General features: G+C 38.0%; 1 protein-coding gene across 2 annotated transcripts in view; it reads left to right on the plus strand.

Moving 5' to 3' along the window:
• Window positions 1–23,842, plus strand: part of epha3 (eph receptor A3) — a 155,415-nt gene that overhangs the window by 82,138 nt on the left and 49,435 nt on the right. For both annotated transcript variants that reach the window (XM_073854918.1, XM_073854919.1), the window contains exons 5-9: window positions 4,481–4,816; window positions 14,321–14,445; window positions 21,589–21,751; window positions 22,346–22,448; window positions 22,878–22,942. In XM_073854918.1, the coding sequence (XP_073711019.1) occupies window positions 4,481–4,816; window positions 14,321–14,445; window positions 21,589–21,751; window positions 22,346–22,448; window positions 22,878–22,942 (792 nt within the window). The remainder of the gene's footprint in view (window positions 1–4,480; window positions 4,817–14,320; window positions 14,446–21,588; window positions 21,752–22,345; window positions 22,449–22,877; window positions 22,943–23,842) is intronic.

Below are 23,842 nucleotides of genomic sequence, written 5' to 3' on the forward strand. Positions count from 1 at the left end.
ACCCTTCTTTTTTGATTAATGATCCAATGCACTGCACCTCATGTCCTGCACTTGTTTCCGTTCAATATCTTCTTCAGTTCATTGCCTTTTTGATGATGTTGTGTTTTGATGTCGTGTCGGGTGAGTCTGTGGTAAAATTAAGTAGTTCAAAAAGCCGAAAAGTAAAAAAAAAAGTAAAATTGGGCTTACCCTGCATTTGTTGTGATGTCTGGTCACTGTCAATTCAAATAACTAGCCATGTAGTCTTAGCAGTAGCGTAGCAAGTTGATACAAAAAAGTTAATGGGCCCCAAAGAACAAGTGCAAGAGCTTGAACACTGATGGATTTGCGAAAAGATGGGACGAGTCTGAGCACACACATACTTTAAGCAGGGGAAAAGATTTGCGATTGCATTAGAGACATTTTAAGAGTGTGCATGGTCAGGACTAAATTCTCGCACATTAGATATTGGGAAAAACATCCTCAGACTAAATGACATCATGTGTCATTCAATCAGAAATCGTGTAAATTGGCCTTAGACTAAACGGCATCAGACGAAATGACATCAGGTATCACACAACAAGGCATCGGACAAAACAGCCTCAGACAATACGGCCTCAGAGAGAAAGGCATCATGATTTTACACATGGACCCGCCCCTTCACATGACATCACTATTGCAAACTTACGGGAGATCGCTTAAGACTTATGAGGGCACTTTTGATTCTTTGATTGTGTATTTAATTGAAGTTTGATCATTTCATTTGCACAACCATAGGCAAAAAGCATTTTTATTTTATATTGTATTCTACTTCCAACTACTTTCTAACAGAAAACCATAGTATCTACAGTAGGTAAGCAAAAAAGAAAACATTATATACAAACGGCAATATTTGTAGATTTAATAAGGTTTTAGCCAGCTTAAAACGTTAATTCTGAGAGAGAGAGAGAGAGAGAGAGAGAGAGACAGCCATCATTTACGTATGCTAATGCCATTAAATTCAGCCTTATAAATGAATCGACATGCAACACATTATACAGTTAAGGAACTGTAACGATTAATACTGTAAAAAAAGAAAAGATATCAAAGACTTTTTAGTGCTCGAAACAGTTTGTGATAGTGACGCCACCCGAATGGTGATCATGTGTAAAATCGTCTGATGCCTTTTTGTCTGAGGCCGTTTTTTCCGCGACCTTGTTGTGCGAGACCTCATGCTGGTTCTTCAGATGCCGTTTAGGTCGAGGCCGTTTTGCGCAATGTCCGATGTGCAAGACTTTAGTCTTGACCCTGTTTTGCTGAGAACTGATGCTTTTCATTCTTAGTAAAATAGTGCCTTAAATGAAGTCTTAAATCACTTTTAACAGAAACCATGATCAAACTCATGAACTAGGCTACAATCTGCATAAACAAGTTGACAGAAAAATGCGTGTACATATCCAGACTGAGCAATTTTCATTCAAATGTTATCTATTTGTTTCATGTTGCATGAATTTCCAATACATTTTATTTGTATTTCGTTATTTCCCCGCCTGTCAATCAACTCCTTTGTTCATGCATGTACATATCAGCAGACCAGCTATCTGATGTTCAATGTGTGTACTGTTCAGAACATGCATGCTTAGTAAAAGCTCATAATATTGGCTCGTTTCGAGTCAGAGTGACTGTTGAGCTGTGTGACTGTTTTTTACAGTAAACAAATGATTTTTGCTGTATGTGGTCACTATTCATCCTACGTCAATTCAGAGCTCTAAAGCAAACCAGTTGAGAAGCACTGCTCTAAAATAGTCAGGGGGCGTGGCTCTACTTTAATGCTTAAAGTGCTTATGAAAAGTCCAGTGTTGTTAATCCTTTCCTTGAACTTGAAGCTAAACTGTTTGATTTATTGTCATGTCAGAATCAAGGGAAAGAAACTGGGAGTGTTCCGGAATGTTCTGAAGTGTATTTGTGTGGGAGGTGCCTTGTAATTCCTGTGTAATTTTATTTTCCATAATGTAATCTCTCCCACGCTCTCGGACAAAATGTCTGTCAAAAGGATTCTTGAATGAAACGAAAGGAAACCAATTTCAGATCTTTAGGCTCCCAGTGTATAAATCCATGTCAAACAAAGCCAAACCAACATTGCACCCTTGACTTCACTCAGCTCCATCTTTTAAATAGATCTAGAAGCAGTTTGTGCGTGTGTGTTGTTTTTCATAGATCTGATATTAAATTTCCCAAATATTTTTACAAATATTTAAGAATATGTAAAATTACTTTTCAGGATTACTTTTGAACCCGATGCCATTTTTCTTTTATTGTGTATGGAATACACTGTCACTTATTCAAATAACAGTTTGCTGTTCTGTGCCTGCTATTTCAATCAGCATATAGCTCACTGGCTGCACTTCATACCTCATTTTTATCGAGGCAGTCTTTTAAAGTTAAAAGAAGAATCCAGTGAGAACATTTTCTGACTGGAAATAATACTAGAGGCTTTGTGAACATTTTAACAAGGAAAAGGACATGCCTGTCTAAATTCCCTATCCATCTGTATGTGATGACTTTGACAATAAAACTCATACTTTTAAAAGTAGTCATTCTTCCTCAGAGAAACATTTATTGTTCTGTGGTTGCTCTTTCATAGTTCAAAAGATAAAATTTCTGCATCAGGATATTGTGGTATTCAGTGATTTTAAATGGGTTTCTCAAACAGATAGTCCTTTCTTAAAGGAACATGCTGACATTTTGGGACTTTTTAGCATATTCATCTCCCATAGTTAGATAAGTCCATACAGGGTTTCCCGCAGAAAATTTGTTAGTTAAGGTGATAGGGTTGGGCGGGTAGGTGGTGCCGGGGGGTGTGATGAAAATTTTAATATTTTTATTTAAAACACTCAAAACTTAATTTTGAAGAAACTATGACAGAAAATGAACACATACTAGATTATTAATGTATTAAATGTTTTTAACAGATACCTCTTACGGAATAGCTGCGTGATAAACTAAAGGGTGACAAACTGAAGCAGATGTTGTAGAACGTCTGGCGAATGATGATAGATAGCGCGAAGATTGTAAAAACGGATTATTTCCCACTATTAATTACATTATCTTAAAGGAGTGTAACTTCTGTAGCATGAAAATAATGCACATAAATAAAGTGAGCAGTGCGCTTAACAATTATATCGAATTAACAGGCACGTGAAACCTAGCTAGCAGGTTGCTCAAACAACAAAATCACCAGCTAACTTACTTTAAATTTGCAAGAACTATACTAGACTAATACAATAACAGGCTTAAATAAACCCAAAACATAAGTCCACTTACAGTTCTCACAGACACGTGTTTTATTAACTGACTATCCTCCAGACATGACGGACCACGTCTTTCTCATTTCGGCCGAATGGCGCGCGTGCCGGTTCACGGTGTGAATTCTCGGACGCTATTCTTCGAAATGCAATTGATGGTCTTTTGTGCAGCAAAAAAAATAGTTAAGGCGGTAGGGCTTTCCAGCTTAGGCGGGCTGCCCGAACTGCAAAGTGCTGCGGGAAACCCTGCCATACATACCTTTTTCATCTCTGTTCATGTCGTAACTCTGTCTGACGCACCCATTGCTAGCCTAGCTTAGGACAAAGACTGGAAGTAAATGGCTCCAGCTAGCATACTGCTCCCAATAAGTGACAAAATAACGGCAACATTTTTCTATTTATATGTTTATATGTGGCGGAGTGATTTTCTCGAAGCACCCGAGAAGCCCCGTGGTGAGGAGCAGAGAGTTCGCTCAATTGTTGTGCTAATCACTCTTCCCAAGTAGCAGTGCTTCGTCTTCTGAGAATATAGTTCCCAGTATTTATACGGTTAAAAGATGGCTGTGTCTCATATGATCTTGTTATTTGTACACTCTGTGACTATACAAATCACAACATATAAATTATGGAAAATGTTGGCTTATTTTGTCACTTATTGGGAGCAGTATGCTAGCTGGAGCCATTTAATTCTAGTCTTTGTGCTAAGCTAGGCTAGCGATGGGTGCGTCAGACAGAGTTACAGGACGCACGAAGATGAAAAGGATATTTATGGACTTATCTAACTGTGGGGGATACGCTGAATAAGCTAAAGTCCAAAAAAAGTCAGCGTGTTCTTTTATACTAATGCCATTGGTTGAGCATGTGTTGCGATTTCAGATGCAGCAGTGTTTGTATAATGTCACCATACTGACCATACTGGGGCACTTTTTGAAAAATCAGCCAACAGCATAAACTATGTGTAGTTGTATAATATGCATAATTAGCATGAATAGCTGCAAGTCTTTTAACATTGAGTAAATAACAAGCTTTTACTTTAATGCAGTGCTTAGTTACTGTACATTTATTTAAGTATCAAATTAGTTTCACATCGTTCTCCTGAAAACCCAGTCTAGGATAAACTAATGAGAAATTAACAGGATTGCATTTAAATTCAGCTCAAATGTTTATATGCCATTGCTTTAATGTGTAATATTGTGTCTTCTTTGTCCTTTCATCAGGACCTCCTTCTGCCCCAGGCAACGTGATATCAGTAATCAATGAGACGTCAGTGATTCTAGATTGGAACTGGCCGGCCGACAACGGAGGCAGGAAGGACATGACATTTAACGTGGTGTGTAAGCGATGTTGGCCTGGTCCCAGGCGGTGCGAGCCATGCAGAGGGGCTGTGCGGTTCCTGCCCCGTGCCATTGGCCTCACTAACACAACGGTAACTGTGGCAGACCTCCTGGCACACACCAACTACACATTTGAGATCGAGGCACAAAATGCAGTGTCCTATCAGGCTCCTCTGCTCCGCCAATACGCTGCAGTCACTATTACTACCAACCAAGCAGGTGAGACTCCTCCATCCAAAAACTTTTTCTTGCTCATGGTCTTTCTGATTTGTATCCTAGGTACTTTTCCATACGCAGCTTAGGAAATACACTTTGTTCAAAGACACAAAAAGCTCCCTGCCAATTTGAATGAATCTCTAATGCTCTCCTAATATTGGTTGACACATTCATAAAGTTCAGTTTCATCTTAGTGATAGGCAACAAAGCTTATTCGGAAGAAGGGAAAGAACAGTTTAATGCCTTTGCAAGCCCAGTCTTCATCCCCCACCCATGATCTACTGTGCGCTATCACAGCTGTCTGTGAACATCTAATCCTGCAGGTGCTGGGATCAAGTAAGCCTGACTGAAGGTCACAACTCCTCAGGTTACTAAAGCAGAGAAATACTGAACGTGGAGCCATCTGCCTCTCATTCCAAGTGGGCTTCCTCTGTGCAGACTTGTGTATCTGTACTCTAGCCCACTGGGACTCAGACCTCAGCTCTGGGTTGTCTGTGGAGTGATAGGTGCATGACCTGATAAATGATTTAAAGTAGACTTTGGTCCACAGCTTACAGGCTGTGGGCTTCGGTGTCATGAAATAGTAGGGAAACTATCTGGACTACTTAAGGTTCAAAGGGTAAGGATTCATGGTTTTGCACCCTTTTACCACAGGGAGCAGTTGACTTGCTGGAGACCTCATAAAATCCTGGCATTGTAAGGCGACTGCAATTTAACTCGCCGAATGTTTTATCTTCTGTTGGAGAGCAGATGTTGATTTATTTGAGGAGAAATGGTCAAGGCTTCTTCCTTCAGAAAGATTTAGCACTACAGGCTTTAATGTACTGAACATCAGTGTTGACATTTCCTGTAAGAGAGTGATGTTGTCATACTGATTTTTATTAAGGGGGGTGGAATGGTGTAGTGTGAGATAAACCAACAACTAATACCATTAATACCAACTAATTTAGCTAAACAAACTAATCCCACTAATAAAAAAAGAATTTATGAAACCCATTGATTAATTTCATTGCACTTGTGTTTTTACCAAAACCAATGTTACAAAAGACTATAACAAAATGGAAAGTGATTGAAAATATATTATTTGTGAGTCCAAGCGGGAGGAATTATGATAATGTCGGTCTTGCCTACACTCTAAAAAATGATGTGTTGGATTTACTTAAAATATATATGCACCATTTTTGCATCACAATTTTTATGTATTCACAACTTTGATAGTTTTACTTAAAATTTACAAGAAAACCTGTGTTTTTTGTACTTAAAATTTTAAGTAAAGAATGTTGATGAACCCAAATATTTAAGTTCATATAACACATATTTTCTTGTTTATTTTAAGTAAAATTATTCCAAGTTGGGATTACTTAAAAAGTGTGATGCAAAAATGGTGCATATATATTTTAAGTAAATCCAACTCATAATTTTTTTAGAGTGAAGTTGGAGTAATTTAGTATACCCAATTCAGCTAACCTGCATGTTTTGGACTGTGGGAGTGTACACAGAAAGGTCTCCTGAACAAAGTCTTTGTCTGACTTAGCTTTTGCTTGAATCAGAGACCTTTTTGCTGTGAGGAAACAATGATGCGCGCTAACCCACTGTGTTGCCCTCTACACTGAGCACACACTTCTCAATCATGGTAACAAAGAACAAACACATTTTTTTCAAAATAACTCTAAATACAACATATAACTAGCATTAACAACATATCAACATAAATAAAGCAAGCAAACATTAAAACAGTCATCTTTTTAGTAAATATTAACCAAAGAAGTGAACATGTCGCAATGCATGCTGGGAACTATTCAGACCATTGTTTTTTTTTTAAATTTCAGATTACTCAGTTTGGCAAGTTGGGTAAACAAATTGGAAAAAAACTTAAAACTCCAGTCAACAAATTATATTTGTTAGCAGGATGATTATGCTTATTTCATTCAGTAAACACAAATTAATGAATTGATGACCTTTAACAAAAAAAAATTGTTTTTTGTTAAAAGAACATTTTGAAGTTGGATTTTTTACAGGGCATGTGCTTCACAAAATGGCTACGACAGATGTCATAATTTTTGTCTGGAAAGGCATCAAATCACGTGGCTCTATAGTTACTTAAAATGTTATGCTAGATTTACTTAATTTTGATGCAATTGTTATAGTTGTCAGCATTACTTATGTTTTTTCATTTTATTTTTGCATACATTTAAGTTCACCTGGTAACTTAAATTTTTGTGTTACACATACTTAATATGTTAAGTAAAGGTTGAAAAGTTATAAATACTAAGTTTTTCGTGTTTAATCTAATTACTTTAATAAGTTGTGGTTGTTCAGCCAACGAATTGTTTTTTAGAGTGTACGACACCAATCCCAGGAAGTACACTATTGCCTACAATCCGTTTGTTTGTTGTAGTTCAAAGATTTACTGTACATTGGAGATGATAACTCGCGTCATCGTTTACTTTGGGGGTTGTACCTTTTGAATATCGTTAACATGTACTAATACACACTTACACACCAAAGGAAATTTTAAAACGTGAATCGGACAATATGTGCTCTTTAATGCTTGAGTAAAGCATAAATGATTATCATATTTTGTCTACCTATATTTTGTGCTTCCCAGTATATTGAATTGCAATGTAGTTCATTGGAGAGCGCAGAGACAGCACTTCAACACACCCATTGTGTTTTTTTATCTAGAAATTCAATTCAAGCGATTGCAGAAAACAAAATAGGAAATGTAATATCGTTCTATATACTTCTTCGTCCTTCAACGTGATGCCCAGCTGATGCCTGACCAACGATCACCGGTAGAACCCGCTTAATCTCCTTATCCGTTTATATGTGTGTGTATATACATATATATCTCCCAAGGGTTTTTCCCTCCTAGGACTTGTTTTTTATTTCCTCGGCTAAACAGCCCAGGGTTTTTTTCTCCTAGGGGTTTTTTTACCCCGGGGAGGCAGCCTTCTTGGGCTTAACTTAGCTTCCTCTTCTAGACGTTACATTAGTAATATGCTCGCTTATAATGTCAAGTCATAGCCGCAGCAAATTTGACTGCTTATGCTATTGTGTATTATGTTGTGCTATCTGTCGTTTTTCTGTGCTTTACTGCTTCTATTAATGTAAAGCTGCTTTGAAACAATTAAGTATTGTGAAAAGCGCTATATAAATAAAATTGAATTGAATTGAATTGAATTCTTTGATCCCTTACTCTCAGATAGCAGAACAAAGAGACATGTGAACCGCCAAACCAGAGAGTTGGGGCAGCAGCGACCACGCATACACATTCACTTAGAAACTTTCTGGGTGCCTGAACAATCTTAAAATTGTTGCAATTGAGTTTCTCTTCTTTTCGTGCTGAGAAAGGAGGGCAGGTGGAAAGTAAAAGAGAGATTGGTTCAGGCATGGGCACCCACATTAATGCTACACTGAAAGCCGCCGTGACCCACATCCTTAAAACCATGCAGTGGATATTTTAAGCCTGTGTTCTGTCGAGTGCCATTATATCCTCGGCACTTCACTAAGATTGTTTACAAATGTTTGTCTGCTGCATGCTTTCTTGAGAGTTCTGGAGTATATCATAAGCCACACCTGCAAATGCTGCTTTCTGAATTCAGTCCACTTTGAAGTTGTGGTAGAATGGAGCTGAACAGTAAGGTTACAATGTACAGTAACTGAATATTTTCCCACATAATCTTGTGGGTTCTTTTTGCTATTGATGTTTTTGGAAAGTTTGATGGTTCTGGTCACCCTAAAATACTTAAATAAACAGAACACAGAACTATTTATTTTATCCCTATTGAGATCAGATCCTTGGATTGGTTTTAGCTATTGAACAAGAGTCATCAGTGCGTATGAGGGGATTATTTCTGTCTGAAATGAGATGGAAATCCACCAATTCCTTCCAGTGAACGGATAGTCAGCGACATCATGATGATGAGTCCTTATTCTTGGGGGTTGACTTGAGCGGACTAGAGGTGTGTTTGGGAAGCGATCCGTTAAACTTGGGCATGTCACACCCATGATCCTGGATTGATCATGCAAAGGATAAAAACATTCATTTTTTTCACCCATCGCCATATTTGCATGATTACAGTATGGCGGGCTGGCAGATTTGTGCAGTATTAAGTGAAAATGACGTGATTGACAAGTATGGTAGCCCATACTTGAAATGTGACCTCTGCGTTAAAAAATGAATATGATGCAAGTTGTGATTGCATACTATACATCATCATTTGGGAGATTAGAAGAGGGTCGTTTTTTATGATACATGATACATTTGTGATGCATTAAAAAGTTGATTTATGCATAAACATAGAGATGGTGGGGTATCTGTAAGGGGGTTCTGGTCATAATCATTCCGTCCTTAAAGAGCCACACAGATCCAAAATTGAAACTGATCTGTATTGCAGTGTGTCATGTAGCTGTCTATCAATGTAAACAATGTGCAAAGTAGTTGAACCGATTAATAAAGTTATTGGCTTCTAAAGTAGGGAGTCGACTCTGAATCACTGAAACGGGTCTTTATATGGATTGGATCTCCTGCCTGACTTTTTCCACGTCACACAAACGCTTCCACGTCACACGAGATACTAATCTCCGCCCTACAGCCTCGCTGGCAGGAGAAACGAAAACTATGACCCGCCCACAGCTAGTTGTAAACATGATATCACGCTGTGTTTTCAGTTTGTGTGGTTTTCACTACCAAAGGAGACTTTTTCAAGGAGGGATATACTAAATGTTTTGCTGTGAAGAATCAGTGGTTAAAATTTATTTTTAACGGAGGGATTTAGACGTTTGGCAATGAAAGATGGTTCAGTACCCACTTTATTTGGAACAACATGTGTCTCCTTACCACAACCTGTAAGTACATACTTGCTTAAATGAGTGTAAAATGTCTACCGTCGTTTTCATTGCTTGGATTAATGATGAATGATATCGTTGTTTAAACTCTTAATATACAGTTAGAGAGTCACTTTAGCAGGCGGTTAATGTAACGCATGCTCACTTAGGGTTTTGCTATAACCCGGTTAGCTACATAAATGCTTAAATGAGTGTAAAATTGTTTGTTTCTATCGTCGTTTTTATTGCTTGGGTTAATGATGAATTATGTTGTTGTTTAAACTCTTAATTTACTGTCAGAGAGTCAGGTTAGCAAGCGGCTAACGCATGCTCACTTACGGTTTTGCTATGACCCGGTTAGCTTACATAAATGCTTAAATTAGTGTAAAGTGTTTGTTTTAATTGTCGTTTTTATTGCTTGGATTAAGGATGAATGATGTGTATTGATGTCGATAATGTCTTCTCAGTAAATCATGTTAGCACGAGGTCAATACATGTTGCACTATTGTTGGTCTGTGCCACTGATCTGTGGTCTGTGCAGAGACTCTGTCAGTTGACCAATCAGAGCAGAGTAGGCTACTGAAAGGTGGGGTTTAGGCAGACTGAGTCGTTGAACGGCTTCACACACGAATCGTTTGGGGATCTCTGAGAAATTAGGTAATTTTAAATGTATATTTTGAGAAAATTACAGTGTTTTTGGACCTTGCATGCATTTAAACCCGTTGTCCGGGACTTATAAACAGTGATAGGACGCTTAAAATTGGCATCTTACTGGATCTTTAAAGCTATTAGTTGGTCTCTTACCCTCAAAAAAAAAAAAAAAAAAACGGTACAAAAGTTGTCATTGGGATGGTACTTTTAATGTGCCTCTAAGGTACCTTCTATGTAGAAAAGTGTATTTTTTGAAAAGGTACCGCCCCAGTGACAACTTTTATACCTTCATGTACCTTTTATCTGAGAGTGTAGTAAGGGGTGGTTTGCGACCTGTGTGGCAAGGATTTGAAATTTTGTCACACCAACCTCAACAGCCTACGATACCTTTTAATGAAGGCAGGACACAAGGTTTTGGAACACGGCCATAATTTTGTGTTTCTTTGTGGCTGTTGGTTTTTTCAAGGCTTGTGGGAACTGATGCTTCCCTTCTGGTTTTAAAATGGAGGTAATCTTTTTACACCGTGTCAAACTGCCGGCTGTCCAGACATTTTAAATCATACCAACCTTAAACTGTGGCCACCATAAAACTTAAATATCACCTCACTTATCAGCGCGACTTAATGAAAGGAGGGCCGTTCAGGGGTGTGCAAACTCGAACAGCCTGCACCCATCTGGATTCATTAACAAAAGAGAAAAGATGGAAATGAAACTTACAGAGGGATAAGAAGCATTTCAAAACCATATAATCACAATTAAGAAAAGCTCGAACATTTCAAAGAACAACTTGCTTTTTCCTGTGGTCTAATAAAATTAAAACACAGGGAAGTCGGATGCCTTCGTGGCCTCAAAGCCGCCTTGCAATTAGAGAGCTGTAAAATTGAGTAAAGATCTCAAGAGCGGCAAGAAGGAGGAGAGAGAAAAAGAAACCAGGACTGAGATCATGTGAAGTGTGAGAGCCGAGGGAGACTCAATTGAAAGCTTAAAGGGATGGCAATCTTAAGGAAATAAACCATTTTGGTTCTGATTCTAATTTAATTGAATGATTTCATTGTGTTTCTTTTGGTTATTTTGAGGTAAAAAAATTTTTTACTGAGAAATGAAAATCAAAATTGTTGTTTTTATATTGAGGTCACCTACTCTTAGTTTATTTAAAAAAAATGACTTGATGATCTAATTAATTCTAATTCATAAAATTGTGACTGTATAGACCCCTTCAAGGTTTGTAAACATTGAATGACTATCGTGTGCGTGCGCAGCATGGGGTCAAACTGTTCATACCATTTAGGCCAGGGCTATTCAATTGGCGGCCCGCGGGCCAAACCCGGCCCCCAAGGTAATTTGATCCGGCCCATTATGTAGTCTGTAAAAAAGACATCTCTAAAATAAATTTAGTAAGTTAGACAATGGGCCGTACAGTTCACGAGTTGATGCGCGTGCGTCTGTTTCATGCAGCATGAGCTGCAGAGCGCGAGTCACGTGACTGGTGCGAGCAGCTGTGTCACGTGATTATATTCGCGCTTTTGTCCACAAGTTCAAAGCGATCGCCTCCCCCGCTCGCGCTCGCGTCTCAAGACGCGATAGCTGACAGACAGTGGTGAGTTAAGAGACCGGAACTCTATGGTTGTTTTAACTTTATTTGTTGTATTTTCAGCTTAAAACACTGCCTTTTCCGACAATGGTTGTCTGATATGTTTATGCTTATCCACAATGACATTAACGTTAGATAAAGGAAACTCGTTGAAACGATTTTGTGAACTAGACAAAAAGATCCTGCCGTTTCTCCAAAATTCAAAGCAGACAAAGGCTCAAATATTATGCGAGTCATCGTTCTCACACAAGAATGCAATTAAAACGAGTAACAGTTAATCGCCCATCGCTCACAGCACAGCACCTGCACCACTTTATGCGTATCATGCTGACAAACATACACCTGATTTTACTGCTCTTGCGAAATCTAAAAACATATTCTGTTTATTAGAAGGTAGCCTAATGTTTGCCAGTTATTAAGATGGCTGTTGTAGTTTAAAAAGGGCTACTGTAATAATTAGCTTTTTACAAAAACAGCATAAAACAATTATGTTCCATATTATAAACTTTTTTGTTATGTGCACTGAAGTGAGTAAATGAGTTAAATTCTCAATAAGTGTGATATGGATCTTATTTACCTATTTAAATGTAGAATAAAGCTTACATGGGCATGTTGTTATTCAATTTTAAAATACAACGAACATGTCAGTATGTAGAAAAAGCCTACTTTGACATATAACAATGCACTAATGATGTTGAATGCAGTTTCAAAATACATGTTTGTAGAAAAAGCCTATTGTACAATGCACTGATTTTGTTGTTATGCAGTTTTAAAATACAACATGAATATGTTTAAATGTAGAAAAATTTAGTCATCATCACTGTTATATCTCCGGCCCTTCATTTAAGATACTTTTTATGAACTGGCCCCCACGACAAACTAATTGAATAGCCCTGATTTAGGCTTTCTAGTTTAATTTAACAGGGCTGAAAAATGATGACTTACCTGAAATGAAGTGAGCACTACAAACAGAAGCCTCTTTGATATTTGCATTGTCCCAGTCTGCACGTTTAATTGCTTGCAGCCAGATGTTGTATTTTTTTGTTTTTGAGATTCTGCAGGAATCTCGAAAAACTTAACGCAACACCTGGTGCGATTTTCACAGCCCACGTGGCAAGAAGGCATTTTTGACGATACCGAATAATACGCAACTCAATCTGCTGTAATGACTTTTATGACCCCGACATGCGCAGTGGAAACCGCCTGTGACGTGAACTGTGAAGGGGTCTATAATACAGTCAGTCTAACACACTGTCAGTTCATTTCATGGCTATTTGTAATTATTCTATTAGGTGGCTAAATTATTTGATCTAATGCTCTAATACCAAATTTTGAGCAAAAAGCTGAGAAACATTTTTGTAAAGGACTTTTTTATAGAGATCACATTCAGAGCGATCCTCAAAACATACACAGAGTTCTTACTTCTTTACGTAAGGCGTTGCTTCCAGGTTGAATAAGTTGTGGATGATGGTGGTGGTGGATAAATGCGGTATTGCGGATTGCCGGAAATACTCGTCATTGGCAGCGAAGTGTTTTCTCTTAATTGACTAGTTAACTTGTCAAAGACAGGGAAAGAGTTAAAGTTTTGAGAGTGACATTCGCATTTAAATGCTGGAGTAAATCCTTTAAATATTTGTACGGGGACAAAAATTGGGGAAACCAAAAATGTGATTATTGACCCAGAGGTAACCATAGCAATGTTCTGCCATCTTGCGTGGTTACCATTCACTGCTTTAACCAAAATAATATTACAGTGTTATGTTCTAGAATTTTATTAAACCTTTGTCTTGGCATTGTGTGTTGTACATATTTGTGTGGCTGCTTCACAGAGCGCTCTCTTGCAGTCATGCCATATCCGTCTTACATAACGTTGTGGCACTTATGACTTATGAAGTTTTTGGTGTTATTAAAGTGGGAAGGTTCCAGTTACAATATTTCGGTCTTTGAGGTAAAGCATTTGGATTTATTTCGGTTTATTATAGAATTTTTTGTACTGTTTTTTATGTTCAAGATCTGGCAACACACTTAGGTAAACGCTGTGATTTTCTGCGCAACGCATGCAGAAGACATTTTCCCCTTCTAGGACCTGTCATGTCCATGATGCATGTTTAGTATTTAGCAGTTGTCACAAATTACTGAAATGAATGTGTACGAACAAGATTAAGAATTAAAAAGCGAATTTAACTGCAATGTGTACAAGGTCTTAGTTCTGCCATTTTCCCATAACTTTCCCAAATGTTAAACAAGCTCCCATGGGGGATGAAGCTCAACTCAATTAGGTCAACAAGAACCAGTTGACAGAATGCAAATTGTTGAATGAATATGTCTACTGAACTTCTTGTAACCTCAAGCTTTATGTGCATGTAATACCATCGCAGTCAGAGTGGAAGCACCTAATTTGCTTTTTTTCCGATTTGATGCTTTTCTCTCTCCAGCTCCATCTGCGGTGACTATAATCAGGAAGGACAAAACATCAAGAAACAGCATCTCACTGTCTTGGTTGGAGCCAGAGAGACCCAATGGGATCATATTGGACTATGAAGTCAAGTACTATGAGAAGGTAGGGACAGTTTAACTTTTACTGGCTGTATGCAATCAGAGCATTAGCATTTAATTTTTATATACTGTAGGGCATTTTCAAGTCAAGCGGTTAAAATAAAATGTAGAGTCTGTCTACTCTGCTGAAAAACAAACACGCTTGCCTGGAAATCAACAATTTCCCTCAAATTTCTGTTCTTACCACAAAATCTTCCCTCCAGGGCCATTGGTTACTTGGTAAATTCGGATAACTTCATTTTTTGTACATTATATAACATTTGTGTGGTTTTATTATATACACTAAACACAAGATATTGTGTTTTATTCAGACTGGCACTGCAAGAAAACAAGCTGTGGTCTTATGATAATATTAGATAACAATAATGTGTGCTTTCTGTGGGCTTCCATATGCTTAAAAGCAGTGCTTTAGGATATGATCTCTATTTACCAAATTAATCTGCACCATATTTTCTTAACATCGTTGTACTTAAAAACCAACAGACATGTGGAGAAGTTTGCACACACCTTTGGGAATATTACTTACTGACCAGGTCATCACCTTCTTAACAGTCTGTGAAAGTGGCAAATCATCTCAGCCTTGGTTTTGTAATAACAGGGCTGAGTGGATGCACTGATCTATACACCATATGTCTATTAGGTCGCAAATGTTGTTCAAGCCCATGCTTGCCCATTTAAAAAAAATCTCAGCATAATTATTTCTCTTCAGCCACGACCTGTCCATTCTTTCTTGTGTCATTTTCTTAAAACTTTTACAGTAAGGGGCCGTGCACACCAATGTGTTTATGCTGGCGTACAGCATATACTTTCAATTGTTTCCAATGGAAGCGCTGCACTTTTCAAAAATGGCAGCAGCTGGCGGGTTTATCCACGCTGGGTGCTGGCACTCTGTGGTTTTTAGCTGAAAAAAGCTGGCATCAGTCAGCGTCCACCTGGCGCTTTCATCCGCGTTTAAAGGGGACATTTCACAAGACTTTTTTAAGATACGTATGTGAAGTTTAAGCTCAAAATACCCCACAGGTAATTTATTATAGCATGTTAAAATTGCCACTTTGTAGGTGTGAGCAAAAATGTGTCGTTTTTAGGTGTGTAATTTTTAAGGCAAATGCTCTGATCTCTGCACTAAATGGCAGTGCCATGGTTGGATAGTGCAGATTAAGGGGCTGTATTATCCCCTTCTGACATCACAAGGGGAGTAAAATTTCAATTAGCAATTTTTTCACATGCTTGCAGAGAATGGTTTACCAAACCTAAGTTACTGCACTTAAACATGAAAAAAGTCAACTCTGTGTCTATACATGGTCAGAAATAATCGTCTGTAGTAGAGGTCTTCTCGGGTTCAAAGAAATGTACCCGACCCGAAATGACTCGAATCACTTTATACTGTACCTGAACCCGACATGAATAAGGCAAACGTGAAACTTTTAGACCCTTACCCGATCGAGTCTTGGGTCGGACCTCAGGTTTTCGGATCTAAGTGGACTAGGGTGGCCATTCGTGCCAGTTCCGCCGGACACGTCTCGAACATGTTTCGGTTCAAGTCGCGTTGCTCGACCGCATACGTCATCGAGGTTCTCACATTTCAGTTCAAATACATTAAAAAAGTAAGATTTATTTCTTTTAAGACATACGATCATTGTGGTTTCATTCTTACCTTGAAATGTAACGGTTGCTTTTCTGAAATTAAACCCGAAATATTAAACACCTTGATGACGTATGTGGTCGACCAACGCGACTTCCGGAGAACGCACCCAAAAACATGTTCGGGATGTGTCCGGCGGAACTGGCACGAATGGCCACCCTAAAGTGGACCCGTGAAGACCTCTAGTCTGTAGTACAATGCCCTTTTAAGAGGTGGGCTACTCCTGTAAAACATATATTTAAAATAAAATATATTTAAAGCTACAACTATTTATAAATCACTTTACTTTTATGGATGCAACAAAGTAAATGCATCTAAGGCAAATAACTGTAAGCATTGAAGTACCTTGCCAAAGTTTGGAGTGATAATTTGTTTTTAGAAGAAAGGAATATTATTTAATTGTTTTTATTTTTCAGAATCAAAAAGAGTATTAAAAATATCTGTCTTTATAGTTGCATAACAAGCAGCGAGCATTAAAAGGTCTTCTGAAAATCTAAGCATCAATTATACTAACAAATTCAAATCACTGCACCATTTATAGTATTAATTATTCAGACGGCAAACTACATTGTGAATGTTATTATTATGTTTCGCCCAGCCCTACTGAACATTCCAAAGCTTTCCATAATTATTTACATTTGCATTTGCTGTTAAATCATTTTGACAGGACTCTTAGAATAACTTCCAAAGTGGGTATCGTTTGCTTCAGGATCTTTCCAGATACAAAGATCATACCCTGTTTCTGTCATCACAGGGTTTAGTACCGCAAGTGATTGTTCCTCAGATTTAAATAGCACCAAACATAAAAACTTTCTGAAATTGTTTAGCTGCGGTATGAGCTGAATATTTATTACCAAGTTAGCAGTTAAGACAGTTTTAATCACCCCAAGAAAGCTGGGAGCTTTTCATGTTTTGCTGAATTGTTTTTGCAGACTTTATTAGCTGACCTTCTGAGGAAAAACTTCCCTTCCTTCCTCAATTTATTTCTTATAATGCAGGCATTGTTATTGCATAAAAGTGTTGTCGTAAGATTCAGTGCGGTACTGTGCTTTCCACAGAAGACCTTTGTGATATGTGATCAGTGAAGCCCAAATCTTTAACCAGGAGGAGACTTGAACCATGTTTTATTTGACCCTGGGTGCCACAAGGTTCCCCTTTAACAAAAAATCTAGTTCCTCTGTTGATTTTTGTTTCCTAATCAACTTTCATCAAGCATAGCCAGGGTCCCCCAAAATTTTTGGGACATACGGTACCCCATTGATCTAAAATCGTAAGCAAATTTCCCTTAGAGCTTCACGGTCATTCACCTCTTTAAGCCAAAAAATTGAAATTGGAGTTACTAAGCTGTTGGGCTGGCACACACTTGCAATTATTTTGTCTGTTTATCATATTGATCTAAGACCGTATTTGAGAATGTTTATTTCTCCGTAAGCTTCAACTGAAAGAATGTTTTGGGAAAGCCATTTCATATTTACAAAATTTCTTCTGTAGCGAAGAGAAGGCGGTAAGCCCAGATTGCAATATTTAGACTGTCAAAGCAGAACATGACAAGCATATTAAGTTCCACCAATAGCGTACTTGTCGAAAAGTAACAATTGCATGCCTTGTCAAACCCCTGAGCCACGAGGTTGCTGATGCTGTTCTGGGACATATGGTAGGAATATTTTTCCCTGGAAAACTTTAGACACACCTGTATGTGATTTCCAGCTGATCGCATGATGTTGTGTGCAGTGAACAGTGACAACTTGCAAAAAGATTTATGACTCAGACAAAGACGCCTACAATACGATGCAAGGTATTAGTTTCATCTTCCCAGACAGACATCAAGAATGAATTTAGACTAGAGGACTCCTTGAAACATAAAACCTGATGCCCTCCATTTGTGGCTTGTGCATTTCAAATCTTAGATTTTAAATGGTTTCGACTCTTTCTTCTGGAGAGCAGCAGCAACGATTGTGATAAGACCCAGATAAAATGTGATGTTTGCATTAGTCACCGGCTTTCACTTTATCATATGCATGTTTCTTTCCATGATAGATTGTGTCAGTCAATGTCCCATTGCATTTACAGAACTGTGACGGACAAAATTTGAGTGTTTGTCCTGCATGGCGCCATTTATAGTTTTTTCAGGCACGCTAGAAATGCATTTGTTGTGGATGAGTGTCTCATTTCTAATCAAAATTGGAAAAATCTGCTGTGTGTAACCATCTCATTTTAACTTCAAAGTGCAAACGGATGGCCCCCCTGTGACATCATCTGACAGGTCCCACCCGTACGAATTTGACAATAACCCAAACTCTTAAAATCAGTGCTTGAATAAAATCCAAGTAATTCCACATTAAGTTGTAGTCATCTGCACTTATCTCATAAATATAATTATTTTGACATTGCATGACGGCAACATAATTTGGGAAAGTTTGTTGTTTGCCAAAAAGTCTATTACCGTAAAATATAATTGAACGATGGAATGTGCACTGTAGGGATTTGCATAAGTTTATATTTATATTATTAGAAATACTGTATATATTATGTTCTTCTAATATAATACTGCACATTGTTCTTAAAGCAGCTGTGCGTTCGTTCCTGTTTTATTTCAATTTAATCAGTGGATAAACTGTATATGTAACTGCACACCACCACTACACCTCTCTCATCTAACAGCATCTGATGATTATGGTACATTACAAATCCTATTAGTATGTGTAATCTTGACATGAAACCCAATCAAGCTTAATCTGTTACATTTTAGCCCACCCTTAAAAAGATTCTCTCAAATCTCATTTGCCATTAATTACTTGTGAAGTAATTCAATATCTACATAACAGCGTGGACAAATTAGCTATACTTGGAGGTCAGTCATGGAGCAAAATACGAATTAAGTTTTGAATATACTCCAGAATGCGCAGAACATTGCTGGCAAATGAGTTATTCTGCTGTTTGTGGGAACAACTGAAACCTCAACTTTCCCTCATTTCACTTCTGTCTTTTCTCCAGTCAGAAACACATCTGGAAACAATGCTTTAAAGGCAGAGGCTCATAAATCCAGGCTCAGTTTTTCGTAAAGAGGATCATGGTACCACAGTAAGCCACAAAATGTGAAAAGAAGGTGGCAGTTTATTAAGATGAGTTGGCAGTGGCCCAGGCTCCCTTAGATGTTCTTAAAAAGTATGTCGTTTTCACACACATACAGTACAGTAGTTAACAATGAAGGGAAGGTTAAGTAAGGAATAATTGATGATGGGCATTGAATTATTTGAAAATAATGCACACCCAAGGTGGTAATGCGGCCATGACGCAAAGCGCAGTTACATTATTTTCGCATTATTCAACAGATCAGAGTCAATTATCCCGCCTATACCAGACTATAAGGCATTGTTCAGATGACTTTAAGACATTTGACAGATTTTGTCCTTAATGCTGACTATTGTCTTAAGCGTCTCGTCTAAAGCCTCCGTTTGTTGAAATTAAATAAATGTTATTTCAGATAACTATTTCTCCGCCATTGACAAGTCAACTCGACAATTAAGAGAAAACACTTCTCTCAAAAGTCACAAAAATCGAATTATCTCAGCTTTTGGTGTTTTTAAAGAAACCTACCCATATTTGAGAGGTGATAAAAAGAGAAATAATAAGGTGGGATTAAACAGGTTTTTTATTTGTTTGTAAGCAGAGGGTCTGTTCTTTCATTTGATATATTGTATGAATATATCGTTGCTGCCCGATGATACTCACGTATGTCCAAAACGGTTACTTTTCAGGAAGTGAAAAAACACAGTATTTCAAAAGCAGTGGAATGTAGCGTTGTCATACTTGGTACGGCAACCATATTCCTGCCAGTGTAATGATATAATCCACATTTGACCAAAATTGAGTTTAAATGGACAAACGTGCATATTTCACAGTAACTGTGCTCAATACGCGCTCTTTCGATCATTAATAAGAATGGCCAGGTCGCGTTTCATATTGACAGATGAATACGCTCAGTTTATTAAATAGCCTACGTCTTAGTTTATTAAATACGCTTAGTTTATTTACTAATATTTATTATATATTTATTAAATGTCTCTTGCAAACTATGAAGGGTCAATGAATCAATACACTGACATGGTAATGCTAGACAGATACTTTGTTTGCACAGTCCTGCCTGTCACTCCTAGATGTACGTCTGGCGTCAGGGGGAAAACGTTCACCTCGATGAAGGAAAGTCATTGTCTCACCAGTATATGTTTATTTGGCTATCCAGTGCTAAACTTCGATGAAACTTCACGAGACCGGCGAGATGCTTACACAGGGTGGGAGATACACTGCGTGACTGACAGCTTTGACACCAAATGGATATACGTGAAAATCAGATGACATGATTTCACAACTTTTCATTTTCCATTTAGATATGTAAAGCATACTGTATACAGAAATGAACCTGGACATTCAATCGGTCGAAAAATCTCAAAATCGGCAAAATGGACATACGTGGTTTTCATCGGACAGCGACGATATATAAAGAAGAACATTTTCTGGAAGGCATTCAACTTTTCTGAAAATCATGAAAAATGCTGGCGCTGGCTGGCAAGCTTTTATAAAAATGCCTGCGGGGAAAGAGTTAAACTTGGCGTAGTGATATAGAACTGTAACCGTGGGTTCACACCAGCCACCTTTGGGTTGTCAAAGTCACGTCTACCGCGTCGAGTTTGCCGCTTGACCATTTTGAATTTACTTGCTTCATTCGTGAAATTCTAGTCATCGAAACATTCACGTGGAAATTTTCGTCATGGGAGGGTCTTCTGCGACTCTGCTCGCTTCCTGTAATCACGTCACTACTAGAGCAAGCTCCTGATTGGTTAATGCGGCGCGTTTTTCCGACAAAGTTCACATTTCAATTTCAATTTGCGGCATTCGTGCAAACTACACGCGCAAATAAGGCGGAATTGCGTCTACCACGCTAAACGCATCATTCGCGCCGCGAGATCTCCAAACGTGCGTCAACGCGTCTTTACATTGACTTACAATTGGAATCACTTGCGCTTTACGCCTCTACCGTGGCTGGTCTGAACGCAGCATAACATCAACATACCTGGAACTACTTGATTGGTGTGCATTGACTGAACAATAATGCACACCCGTAGAATGTTTTAGTATTTAAATGGACATACCATGAAAATCTGACTTTTTCCATGTTCAAGTGCTATAACTGAGTCAGCCTATCAACCTAGAAAATGTAAAATCCAGTAACTTAGTTTTGGTAAACAATTCTCTGCAAGCATGTGAAATTTAAATTTAAATTTTTCTCCCCTTTTACAGCCCTGTGGTATAAACAATTTTCTTGCACACCTTCAAGCCAATCAGAATCATGGATGTAACTTACATTACAACCCAAATATTATAAAGTGAGGGTTTTTTGTATCTAAGGTGTTTTGCATTTTGGCTAATATTGGGATTCAAGGTAATAACACAAACGTTACAGCTATGCTGAAGCTAACATCCATGTATCTTCCTTTTATCCTAAAGCAGGAGCAAGAAACCAGCTACACCATTCTGAGGTCAAAGGGAACGAACGTAACACTGAATGGATTAAAACCTGACACCATGTACCTGCTGCAGATCAGAGCTCGCACCGCCGCTGGTTACGGCCATAGCAGTCGCAAATTTGAGTTTGAGACCAGCCCAGACTGTAAGAATACTTTAACATACTTTTCATCTGTCAAGCCGTATGCCAGCATTCTGCTTTTCATTTAAAGTTACATTCTCCTTCACTCACCATACACTGCATTCGTTCAGTTTACATCTGTGCTAAACAACGAACAACCTTTGCAGAAACAGCGAATATACTGTAGACACAGACTTGCCTCGCAATTTATTCGGACAGTATAAAACACTCGGTTAAAAAGACGCAGACTGTATCTTTCATCTCGTGACGCCAGCTGTTGTCTGCAGAGTGAGCGTTTTATATACCGTAAACTCCAAAGTGTGGAGTGGCACTGCTGAAGGGCTTTTTATCTAATGAAACATTTATAGGAAATCAATGCACAGTCATGTAATGCAATGAAACCTTGAGTGGCTCTCCACAGGTGATCTGAGATCAGCAGTATACAGTCTGTGTCTCGACTGCATAGTTAGTGTGAAATGAAAAACAAAGAGTTGTTTCTTCTATTGTTCACCTCCTAATTTATGCAATAAACGCCTGAAAGTGGAATTTTTAATCAATTAAATAAATTAATAAATTCTCTCTCTCTCTCTCTCTCTCTCTCTCTCTCTCTCTCGCCAGCTTTTTCTATCTCCAGTGAGAACAGTCAGGTATTGCTGATCGCTGTCTCGTCTGCTGTGGCCATCATCCTGCTCACTGTACTGATCTACATTGTGATAAGCAGGTCTGTCTGTCACTCAAGCAGCTGTAATGGAGTGGTTTAAGTCTGCTCTTCTTAAACCTGTCACTTTCCTGTCTCAAATCTATTCATAGACTGTTGATCTCCAACTAGATGTATAAGTATGAAGTATGAAAATGTCCCCCCTTATGTCAGTAGTCTTTATATACGTTTACACTTGGCAAAATCTGAATTGTATTTCCTGGCCTTATTTGCTGTATGTAACAGAAAAGTGTTGTATCATGCAAACCGGCTGATCTTGGCAGATTGCACGGCTTATATAAAGACCCCAGAATACTGTTATGCTTCATAGCAAAGCAAAACAGTTATGTTGTTCCTGGCTCTGACTTGAGTCTGTTCAGGTTTTAGCCTCTTTGTGCTTAATTTAAAGAAAACTGAACTATAATTAAAGCTTCTCATTATTTAAATCGACAGGTTCTGTAGATATAGCAAGTCTAAACATCCGGAAGAAAAGAGACTGCCCTTTGGCAATAGTCACTGTGAGTATACATCTCAATAATTCCTTAGTCTTGCAAGCATTTGTGATGCTAATATCCATCCCATATAGTTTATGAAATAAAATGAAAAAGTGTATTTTTTTTAAATGTCTTGTGCAAGAACCCAATCATGTGCATAAATATTTGAAGAGTTTGGTTCCCAAACGCGATAAATGCCATTTAAAAAAAAATAGTTGCCACCAAAATCAGTGTTGTATCTAGTATTGTAAAGCAAGTTTTAAATTTTACGCAAAAATCTGATATCCACCGTATTATTCTGTAATCTTTTCTCCCAAAACGCGATAAACGGCAGTCCTCCTTCTCTGCAGAATTCAATAAATCCGCTCAACAAATCACAGCGCACCATTTCATGCATTGTAAACAACAATGGCGGCGCGCTAAATACACAAGGAATCCTATAGTTTTCCTTATCTACTTTGAACAAACAAAAACAAAATAATACTTTGATGACACTCTGTAGCAGGAAAGAAATGTAAGGCATCAAAATCTAATAATTTACTAATAATAAAACTTTCCATTATTTTACTCGAAGTCAATGAAAATTGAGCAGGACCAAAACATTTTACAGCTGATCGCTGTCAAAAAACTTCAGCGACGACGTCCTAAGGATGACAGCAGCAATGACAGTGTTCTTAACTCTTTCGCCGACAGCGTTTTTAAAAAAAGTTGCCAGCCAGCGCCAGCGTTTTTCATGATTTTAACAAAAGTTGAATGCCTTCCAGAAAATGTTCTTCTTTAAATATATAAACATACAATATATGAATTAAAAGAACAGACCCTCTGCTTTCAAAAAAAAAAAAAAAAACGTTTCATCCTACCTTCAGTAGTTCTTTTGTAGGCTAATCAGCTTTCTGCAAAAACACCACATTTTGAGCAAAAAGC

This window comes from Misgurnus anguillicaudatus, chromosome 17, assembly GCF_027580225.2.
Source record: "Misgurnus anguillicaudatus chromosome 17, ASM2758022v2, whole genome shotgun sequence".
Lineage (NCBI taxonomy): Eukaryota > Metazoa > Chordata > Actinopteri > Cypriniformes > Cobitidae > Misgurnus > Misgurnus anguillicaudatus.